Source organism: Saimiri boliviensis, chromosome 10 (assembly GCF_048565385.1).
Source record: "Saimiri boliviensis isolate mSaiBol1 chromosome 10, mSaiBol1.pri, whole genome shotgun sequence".
Lineage (NCBI taxonomy): Eukaryota > Metazoa > Chordata > Mammalia > Primates > Cebidae > Saimiri > Saimiri boliviensis.
Window position 1 is genome coordinate 109019430 of NC_133458.1, and position 12066 is coordinate 109031495.

The window sequence follows — 12066 nt, forward strand, 5'->3', positions numbered from 1 at the left end:
ACAATTACGCATTTACCTAATGCTGTTGGAAGCTTTCACACTACAACAGTGGAGTTGGATAGTACAGTACACACCATATGATTTGCAAAACCAAATATATAATATGGTGTTTTATCAGAAAAAAACAAAATCAAAAATGGTAACTCCTCTGGTAGGCCATTAAAACGTCCAAACAAATTTAAAAGGATGGAAATCATACAAAGCATTTTATCTAATTAAAACAGATTAAATCAGAAATAAATAATAGAAAAAATATTTAAAATTTCCAAATATTAGAAAATTGAACAACACTTCTAAATAAACTAAGGATCAAAGAGATAATCACAAAGGAAATTGGAAAGTATTTTAAGAGAATGAACAATTTTGTAGCAGAAAGAAAAAGCTGAAGTACTAACATGTCCCGTATCCAAAACTTAATAGAAAACAACCATAATCAACATGATATTACATTGGTGAGAAAACAGGCATACATATCAATGGATAATAATTGAGAGTCCAAAAATAAATCCATATAGTTATAATCAGCTGATTTCAATAAAGGTGCTACAACAACTTAGCGGGATATAAAAGATAATCTTTTCAAGAAACAGTGCTGAAATAATTGAATATTAACATGTATAAAAGTAATTTATATTCTTTTCTCATACTATACTCAAAATTTAGCTCGATATAAATCAAAAAGTTAAATATAAAAGCTAAAATTCTAAAATTTTTAGACAAAAAAGAATATCTTTAGGACTTTATTTGAACCAATAATTCTTAGATGATGCACCAAAAGCACAAACCATATACAAATAAATTGATAAACTGAATGTAATCAAAATTTAAAATGTTTGCTTTCCAAAGACATCATTAATAAAATGGAAAGACAGCCAAAGACTAGAAATAAATATTTGCAAAACATATATCCAGCAAGGAACTTGTATTCAGAATATAAAAATATCTCCTTCCCCTCAATTTTGCAGTGAACCTAAAACTATTCTAAAATATAAAGTCATTTAAAAAAAAATGGAGGATGAAGGAAATATTTGAATAGATATTTTACTAAATAATAAATACAAATAATCAATAGGTATATGAAAATATTCTAACAGCTTTAGTCGTTAGGAAAATGTGAATTAAAACCCCATGTCACTAGGATGCATATAATCAAAAAAGATAGTAGTGAAAAGGGTGTGGAATAACGAATTCTTATTATTGTTGCTGGGATCATATAATGATAAGGCCAATTTGGAAAATAACTTTGCAATTTTTAAAAGTGTCAAACACAACTTACTATACAATCTATATAACCAACGCTGAGGAAAATTTTAAAACATTAAAACATATGTCTTTACATACAAAGACATTTATGACTGTTCATAACATGTTATTCACAACAGCAAAATACTGGAAACAACCCAAATGTTTCTCAACTCGTGACTGGACAGACAAAAGTGGTATAGCTACACAATGGAATACTGTTCAGAATGAAAAGGAGCAAGCTATTGACATAAACCACAATTGGATATACTTTTAAAATGTTATGATAAATAAAAAAGTCAGATACAGAAGACTACTTATTAGATGATTCAGTTAATGAAATATCCAAATAAAGCAAATTTACAGAGACAGAAAGCAATCAATGTCTTCCTAGGTGGGGGGTTTTGAATGGTAATTTAACTGAAAATAAGCAGGAGAAAATTTTGGGGGAGGTGGCAAAAATGTTCTAAAGCTTATTTATGGTAACATTTGCAAAGTCTATAAATTCACTAAAAAAAAAAAATCATAGAATCCCATACTTACAGTGGTTAACTTACATGAAAAGTAAATTATACTTCAGAAAAAGCTATTAAAAAAAATAACAGTGTAAAGTTCAGTCTGGCAGGAAAAATTGGGGAATGTTAAGCAATATAGACAAACCTACCAGTGAATGAATTTAAAAAATAATAAAAAGTCCAGAGAAAGAAAATTAAGAAGAAAAGTCTACTTTAACATGAAGCAATGTGAGAAATGTGTGAATGGCTGACTTCTTCATAACAAGTTGGCTTTGCAGCCACTAACACTTGTTACAAAAAATAGCTGCAAGATTTATGTGTAATAAGATTATGCATGCTGAGTTATAGCATTTAATAGTATTTTTATATAAACTAATAATGCTGCAGTAATCAGCAAAGTCTTCTGAGGTCCTCTCCGAAATCTCCCATTTCAAATGATAAGGCTAGCTTTATATTTCACCTGTGGTAACAAGGGCTGGGCCACTCAAGCATAGACCGAATGATTTAGACTGTTGGGAGGCATACTTCCATTGGTCCCTTGCGTTCCTACCTGTCTTTCCATGAGTTCCAAGACTGTAAGGCCCTGACTGCTCTTGACTTGGGCCATTTCTCAAAGTCATGCTTGCAGCAAACACCCATAGAAGAGGTGACACCTCCTCCCAAACCAAGAGCTGGCTTCCGTATCAGGTGTTGTAAGGGAGTCATTTCACTAGATTTGGCATTCCTTTCCTGTGTGTGCAGGTATCCATTAGTCCCATAGAAATTGGGGTTTAGGGAACCAATGAGAAACCATGCCAACACTCTGGCGACTGCTTTTGCTGGGAGGAATAAAGTCTTTTATTTCCAACCAAGAAGTCTCATTTCCTCTGATATAGTTTCTTTCATAAAACTGTATCAATCTAAATTTGTTAGCTTGCAAAAGGGCAAAATGTCAGATCTTTGGCAGCTCTTGACATCTTATTTACAGTATATTTTACTTAAGCATAAAGACAAAACAAGTCTAAAGTTTAAAGCCTGATCGTCATTACCTCATTAAGATTTGTATTAGTTAAATCATATTGCTCACTCCCCATTAGCAGGTTTTATGAAATCTATATTTGTATATCTGTGTGGCCCAGAACAGTGTACTAGAGAGTTAAAAAAAAAAGCCAATGGTTTTGAAATCTAATTACAAACTTAATTCTGTGATAAAGAAAATATTAAACCAGATTTAATAACCTGTTATGTATTTTAGTTCAACTAATTCTATCTGCTGAAATACAAGGCATTAGATAAAAAGAATCTGAAAGATCCTTCAGGATAATACTAGGTTCAAATTCTAGCTCTGCCAGCTGTTTGCTATGTAAACATGTTACATAATGTAATCCCTTGTGGCTTCAGTCTCAATTTATACAGTGAAGACTAACATTAATATTGCTGGGGTTGCCACCTGCAGGGGTCTGTCCTGCAGACCCTGACTCAGTGATGGATGAATAAAGTACACTGACACACAGATATTACGCTTTGCTAGTTCCTCTGAGTGAGTGTGGCCACTTACAGACTCCCTGAAGAGTGCTGTAAACAGTTGTGACCACCAGTCTCCGCCTGCCAGAAAGACTCACATTATTTAGTAAAGTTTAACTGACAAAGGCTTGAGTCAATACCACTGGAGGTTGAAAGATTAAAGGACAAGTTCTGATGCCCAAAGCAAACACCATTAGTGGGTAATATCCCTGGTCGACTTACCCCTGACACGGCTATCCAGCTCAAAGGTTAGTTTTAAGACCACATGAGTAAACAAGTTAGCCAATTAAACTCCCACATTCCTTTGTCTTTGCACCCTAATCTCTCTGGCTCCTGCAAAGAGACTGTGGCTGCCTTCAGCCAAGAACTGTAGAAAAAACCCTTAGGCTTTCCAAAAGGGTTTAAGACTATATTCCACAACTTTCTCTAATATTTTTCCCTTAATACTTTTGCTACCACCCTGAGTGAATTCCCATACAATATCATCATTACAGCATTAAGATTAATAAATGTCTATGTGTAGCACAGTGCAGGGGCCTAAATGCACTTCTTAGCTTTGTTACTCAGTCTTACTCAGGAAATCATCACAAGAGAGATTGTAGCTCACCTGTGGGAGGTCAGCACTGCAGCACAGCCTTCCCGAACCTCCTTCGTTATTGTTTGCCACAGGTAGCGCTTAGAGCAGGGATCCATTCCAGAGCTGGGCTCATCCTGAAAAAAATACAACACATAGTCATTGGCATTTGAAAAACACACAGAGAAATATATGCAATGATATGGGAGGCCAAACCCTAGGTGAGAGAAAAATCTCTGCTCTGGCTCTAACAGGCACCTCTCCAGCTGGCTTTGTTCCACTCTGCTCAACAAAGGCCAGAATGACAGGGAAACGTGAGCCAACAATGACTGAGTGCCTGACTCCCCAGCCATGCCGCATGCCACCCAAGAGCTACAACTTCCTTCTCACCAAATCCAGAGAAATTCAAAAAAGAGATCAAAATTATTTACATATAAAAAGAACCAAATAGAAATACTGGAGCAGAAAAATAAAATAAATGAAATAAAAAATACAATGAAGAACACCAAAAGCAAATTTGATCAGGCAGATAAAGTGAATCTGTGAACTTGAAGGCAGATTATTTGAAAATATCAAGCCAAGGAATAACAAACAAACAAAAATTATGAAAGAAAAGCCTCCAGGGTTTATGGCACGTTATCCAGACACTTAACTTTTACATTATGAGACTTACAAATAAAAGAGGGTGAGAAAAAGGGGCAGCAGAATGTTTATTAAAGAAATAATGGCTGGAACCCTACCAAATTTGGGTAAAGAGATAAACATTTGAAAATTTCATTTATATGAAGCTTAAAAATTCCCAAACAGCTTCAACCTATAGAATTATTCACTGAGATACACAACAATCGAACTATCAAAAATGAAAAACAGAATTTTCACAGCAACAAGAGGAAAAAAAAAAGGCTCATTACATACATCCACAAGGCTATCAGTGGATTTTTCAGAAGAAACCTTGAGAACCGGAAAAGAGTGGGCTGCTATATTCAAAGTGCCAAAAGAAAAAAATCCTGCCAAATCAGAAAACTTTACCTACTTTACCCAGCAAAGCTGTCCTTCAGAAATAAAGAAGATATCAAGAATTTCCCAAACAAAAGCTGAAGGAGTTCGTTGACACAGTACCTGCCTTACAAAAATGTTTTAAATAAAATTTGAAAATGCTGTAAATAAAATTTTAAAAAGGGAGTTCTTCAAAACAAAAGGATTCTAATTAGCAACATGAAATTATAAAACTCACAGTATACAGCCAATTCAGCATACTTTAATGTTTTAATGTTGGTGTATAAATCAATTATAACGTTCAGATTAAAAGACAAATAATATTTAAAATAACTAAAGCTACAATAATTTTTAATGGAAATACAATCTACAGAGTTGCAAACTATGACATCTAAAACATAAAATAAGATGGGTGGAAGTAAAAGTGTAGTTTTTTTTAATGTTATGTAAGTTCTGTTACTATCAGGTTAAAAATAAGACTTTTGTAACTATGTTTTGTGTAGATTCATGGTAACCACAAATAAAAAACCTGTAGTAGATGTGCACACATGCATATGCACACACAGAAATGAATCAAAGCATATCAATACAAAAAATTATCAAATTAAATGAAAAACAGTAATAGAGGAATAAAAGAATAAATAACTTTATGAATAGCCAGAAAACAATTAACAAAATGTCAAGAGTATGTTCTTACCTATTAATAATCACATTAAATAAAAATAGACATTTGCCAATCAAAAGACATAAAGTGAATGAATTAATAAAAAACCAAGATCCAACCTTATGCTGTTTACAACAGACTTAGTACAGTTTTTAAGATACAAATAGACTGAGTGTGAAACAATTGGTAAAGATATTCCAAGCAAATGATGACCCAGAGGGCATGTTCATCTATATTTTATGTCAGACAAAATACACTTTAAGTCAAAAACTGTAAAAAGAGAAAAATATAATGTAAAATGGTCAATTTATTATAAAATGATAAAAGGGTAATTATAAATAGACATGCACCCAACACTAAGTAACTATATGCATAATGCAAAGATTAACATAACTGAATGGAATAAAAGACATAAATACAAGAATAGGGGAGTTCAAGGCTCCACTTTCAATGATACATTGATTAACCAAGACCGAATATTATTAAGGAAACAATGTACTTGAACTACACTTTAGACTAAATGAACCTAACAGCCATACACAGAACATCCCATACAACGGTAGCAGAATGCACATTCTTCCCCAGCACATATAAAATACAGGACAGACCATATGTTAGGCCACAAAACAAGTTTAGTCTAAACAATTTTAAAAATTGATATCCAGTATCACTTCAGACCACCATGGTATGATACTAAAAATTAATAAGGAGGAAAAACTGGAAAATTCACAAATAAATGTAAAAAAAACAAACAAACAAACAAAAAAAAACTCCTGAATGACAAAGGAGTCAAACATGAAATTAAAAAGAAAATTTTAAAAAATACATTAATAAAGAAGAAAACTGGAAAAATTCACAAATACATATAAATTAACAATCCACTCCTGAACAATCAATGGGTCAAAAATGAAATTTAAAAGAAAATTATAAAACACATATATCTTGAGGCAAATGAAAATGGAAACAAAACAAAACTTATGGGATGAAGTAAAAGCAGGTTTGAGGAAGAAGTCACCAACATTAAGATAAAATAAAGATTTCAAATAAATGTCCTACCTTTACAGCTGAAGAAACTGGATAAAGAAATGAACTAAGCCCAAAATTAACAGAAATAAGAAAATAATGAAAAGCCATATATCAGAAGTCCACAGCTAACATCATATTCAACAATGAAAAGCTAAAAACTTGTAATCTAAGAATAACAACTGAAGAAACTGGATAAACAAATGAACTAAGCTTAAAGTTGGCAGAAATAAGAAAATAATAAAAGGTCATATATCATAAGTCCACAGCTAACATCATGAATTCAACAATGAAAAGCTAAAAACTTCTAAGAAGAACAAGGATGCCCACTCTAGACACTTCTACTCAACATAATACTAGAAATCCTAACCAGAGCAATTAGTCAAGACAAAGAAAAAGCCTCCAAATCAAAAAGGAAGAAGTAAAATTATCTTTTCAAAAAGCATGATCTAATATACAGAAAACACTATAGACTCCACCAAAAATTCCATTCGTATTAATAAACAAATTTAATAACATCATATGATACAAAATCAACCTACAAATATCAATTGTGCTTCTATAAAATAACAGTGAAGTCAGAAAAGGAAATTTAAGACAATTTCATTCACAATAAGATCGAAAAGAATAAAATACTTAGCAATAATTGTAACAAAGGAAGTAAAAGATTTGTATACTGAAAACTACAACATTTTGATTAAAGAAATTAAAGAGAATAAATGGAGTGCTATCCATGTACATGGACTAAAAGAATTAATATTTTTTAAATGTCCATGTTACCCAAAGCAATCTACAGACTAAGTACTATGCCTATAATTCCATTAGTATTTTTCACAGAAATAGAAGACCAGAACACTAAAATCTGTAAAGAAAAAGGGGAAGGAGAAAGAAAAGAAAAGAATTATGTTTTCCTCTAGAATATTGCTTTTAAGTCTTCTTCTGTGTGCAGATGTATGTTTATCACAGCAGCAGTGAAACCAATCATGGTGGATCTTGAAGATGGGCATTGAAAGTGAAAGACATGATATTGAGAATAGGGAAGAAAACTCCAGCAAGAGTGTAGAGTATATGCAATGGTCGTGAGACAGGTGGTCTATAATCAATCTGGGAACTGCAATTAATTTGATTCAAATGAATCAAAGCATTAATTAGGGGCAACAATTGTCAAGAAATGGAGTTAATTGTCTTGCATTTCAAAAAACAGCGATAATTGTTAATACAAGTATTGCCATTGAAGCAATAAATAAAGGCTATTGTTACATGCCATAAATTGGATTCTTATCACTAGAGTGCAGCCATGGGCTTCACACCAGTTGAGAGTCTGAGGGAGTCAAAAAGCTTGGAAAACAGAACAGATTCCTTTTTTTTTTTTAATGTTTCTTCATCAAATGAATACAGCCTTTTAGTGGGGTAGTAAATGGGGATTGAGAAGGTCTGTGTCAGAAAATGGTCATTGTTTGCTGGTTGTCTCCTGGAAACTCATCTAAATATTCTTTTTATGTGTCGTAAATTTGCTTTTGCAATGTCCAAATCCTGGACTATTGTGTAGTTTAGTATTCTGGAATGTGATAATAAAACTACCATTTGCACAATTCTGAAGTTTACAGATTACCTTTTATTTTTACTATGCGGGAAGGAGAAAGAAAAGAAAAGAAAAGAAAAGAAAAGAAAAGAAAAGAAAGAAGGAAAGAAGGAGAAAGAAAAGAAAAGAAAAGAAAAGAAAAGGGAGGGAGGGAGGGAGGGAGAAAGAACCAAAAGAACCACAAATAGCTAAAGAAATTAAGCCAGAAGGACAGTAGTTATGGAGGCTTCACATTTCCTAATTTCAAAATATACTGCTATCCTATTGTAATTTAGAAATTATGGTACAGGTATAAAAACAGACCTATAGACCTATAGAAAAGAATAGCCCAGAAATAAACCCACACATATAGAGTCAATTAATCTTTGACAAATACACCAAAATTAAAACTGGGAAAAGGACAGCCTCTTCAATATATGGCTTTGGGAAAACTGAATATTGACATGAAAAAATTAAAACTGGGTTTTTATCTTATACCATACACAAAAAATAAGTGAAAATGTATTAAAGACTTAAATATAAGATCAGAAACCATAAAACTTGTAGGAAAAAAAAAACTATAACAAAGATCCTTGAAATGTTTTTCTGTTTGTTTTTTAAATAAGACACCAAAAAACAGAAAACAGAAGGAAACATAAAGGGAGACTATTTCAAACTAAAGAAGATTCTGTACAAGAAAGAAAAATATCAACAAAAAAGGCAAACTACAAAGAGGGATAAAATATTTGCAACGATATATTCAATGAGGGATAAAATATTTGCAACCATATATTCAATAAGAGGGATAAAATATTTGCAACCATATATTCAATATATGTAACCATATACTCAATAAGAATTCCATATATAGACTATATGGAATTCACAAAACTAAATAGCAAAATAATAATTAAAAACGGACAAAAAACTTGAACAGACTTTTCTCAAAAGAACACATGTAAATGGCCAGCAGGTATACGAAAAGACACTCAACATTGTTAATCATCAGAGAAATGACAATAAAAACCACAATGAGATATCATCTTATACTTGTTAGAATGGCTATTGTAAAAAGGACAGAAGATAACCAGCACTGGCAAGGATTTGGAGAAAAGTGAATCCTTATACGCAATTGGTGGGAATGTAAATGTACATATATTGTGGAGAACAGTGTGGAGGTTCCTCCACAAATTAAAAATATCACTACCATATGATCCAGTAATCCCACTTCTGTTGTATATCCCCCCAGAAATAAAATCAATATCTGGAAGAGATAGCTGCACTGCCATATTCATTACAACATTATTTACAAAAGCCAAGATACAGAAACAATCTACGCATCTCTAAGTGGATAAATAGAAAAAGAAAATGTCTCTCTCTCTCTCTCTCTTTTTCTCTTTCTCTCCCCCTCCCTACTTCCTTCCCTCCCTCCCCCTCTCTCTGTGAATGTGTGTCTGTGTAATGGAATATTATATATTATTCTGACTGAAAAATAAGGAAATCCTGCCATTTTTCAACAACATAGGTGAATCTGGAGAACATCATGCCAAGCATAAAGTGAAATAAGCCATGCATGGAAAAACACTACTTCTTAACGAAATATAAAAAAAAAAAGTTGAACTCATAGGAACTTTTGAAAATAGAAAGGTGCAAGCCTGCAGAAATGGGGAGATACTGGTCAAAGGACAGAAAATTCCAGTTATACAGAACAAACTAGTTCTGGAGACCTAATATATAACATACAGGGCTGCCATAGTTTGGATGTTTTGACCCCTACAGAATTCATGTTAAAACTCAGTCCCCGATGAAACGGTATTGAGAGGTGTGCTCTTTTGGAAACAGACAAGTTTATGAGGTTAAGGGACCTTGTAAAAAGACCTGATGAAGGACATTCACCACTTTTTGCCCTTCTGACGTCTGCCTTGTGAGGACACAGTATTCCCCCCTCTGGAGGGAGCAGGGTTCAAGGAGTCATCCTGAAAGCAGAGTTGGCACCTTCAGCAGACACCTAAACCTGGCAGTGCCTTGATCTTGGACTTCCCAGACTCCAAAACTCAAATTGTTCTCTGTTCTTTACAAATCATCCAGTCTGCTATAGCAGCACAGTAGAATAAGACAGCGATTGTAGGTAACAATGCTGTATCACATATTTGATATTTGCTAAGAAGGTAGATATTAAGTGCTCTCATACTACACAGGAAAAAGATGGTAATTACATGAGGTGATCAATATGCTAATTAGTTTGCTTGTAGTCATCACTTCACAATGTTTATATCAAAACACATATTGAATTCATTAAATATACAATATTTATTAATTAATTATACCTCCATAAAACTGGGAGGTGGGGAATTGGTATCTATTTTCACATCAGGTTTCTTTTCCTTCATGATCTGGCTAGGTAAGCCAAACTTGATGTTTTTAAAATGAATTTTAAACCTCTATGAAATATAGAATGATATCCCCTAGCAAGACATATGATAGCAGAAAAAGGCTTCATTTACTTAGCAAAATCAAATAAATTGATATTTCTTAGAACTTGAAGCTTTCTCCTTCAGTAGACACCAAAGCATTTCTTATATGAACCACTTTTAGAGAAATCTTGCCAAACTGCAAGATGTATTTCTGTGCTTTTATTAGCCAGGGAGTACTAAACACATATTTCTTAAGAGCTTAGGGTCATAAACTTCCCCAAGGAAAGAAACAGATGGGAAGCAGTACAGGTGGGGGCAGAGGCACTGAACAAGAAAATAAACACCTAGTCTTTTCTGCAAATCAAGCAATATATGTGTACTAGTTATAAAAAATAAGTAAATAAAAGGTGTGATCACACAATGCTCAGTACCAGAGTTGGATGTGTAAGTTTACATTTTCCTGATTCCCTCCTTGATGTCAGCTCTGAGAGTCACTTCTATTCTCTCTGTTGAGAACTTCAAAGGCCCAGCAACAAATCTCTGTCACCTAATTCTCTGAACAGTAACCATCCTCTTAGTCACAAATGGTTACTGCGGTTTACCATGTCCTGGACACTGGGCTATATGTTTAATGTAGTTTACTTCATTTACTGCTTTCAATGACTCCATGAGACAGACACTATTATCAGGACAATTTTCAGATGACAAGGAAGCAGACATAGAACATACAAGGCCAAGTGTCGAGAGGCTCCAGAACAAAATTCAATGCTTGTTAGTCAAGACTCCAGAGTCCTCACCTTGACCACTATGCCACAGGTTTTGGCATTCATGGGAATCTGAGAGCAAGGATGTATCAAAGAAAAGAATATCAGTGTCTGCAGTGAGCCAGGTCATGGCTGCAGAGCAGAGGCCCCTTTATCCAACTGAGGAAATGCATTGTAAGAGGTTGGGCATAGGGAAATTCTGCAGAAAGTAATGAATGCCCACATCTTGTTAACTACTCAACATAATCCTGCCGCATAGTAAAAATAAAAGGTAATCTGTAAACTTCAGAATTGTGCAAATGGTAGTTTTATTATCACATTCCAGAATACTAAACTACACAATAGTCCAGGATTTGGACATTGCAAAAGCAAATTTACGACACATAAAAAGAATATTTAGATGAGTTTCCAGGAGACAACCAGCAAACAATGACCATTTTCTGACACAGACCTTCTCAATCCCCATTTACTACCCCACTAAAAGGCTGTATTCATTTGATGAAGAAACATTAAAAAAAAAAAAGGAATCTGTTCTGTTTTCCAAGCTTTTTGACTCCCTCAGACTCTCAACTGGTGTGAAGCCCATGGCTGCACTCTAGTGATAAGAATCCAATTTATGGCATGTAACAATAGCCTTTATTTATTGCTTCAATGGCAATACTTGTATTAACAATTATCGCTGTTTTTTGAAATGCAAGACAATTAACTCCATTTCTTGACAATTGTTGCCCCTAATTAATGCTTTGATTCATTTGAATCAAATTAATTGCAGTTCCCAGATTGATTATAGACCACCTGTCTCACGTCCAT

General features: G+C 33.5%; 1 protein-coding gene across 1 annotated transcript in view; it reads right to left on the minus strand.

Annotated features, from left to right (window-relative positions):
• ABCA13 (ATP binding cassette subfamily A member 13) overlaps nt 1-12066 on the minus strand; it is a 427963-nt gene that overhangs the window by 41332 nt on the left and 374565 nt on the right. The window contains exon 58 of the mRNA XM_074379707.1: nt 3868-3971. Coding sequence (XP_074235808.1) covers nt 3868-3971 — 104 coding nt within the window. The remainder of the gene's footprint in view (nt 1-3867; nt 3972-12066) is intronic.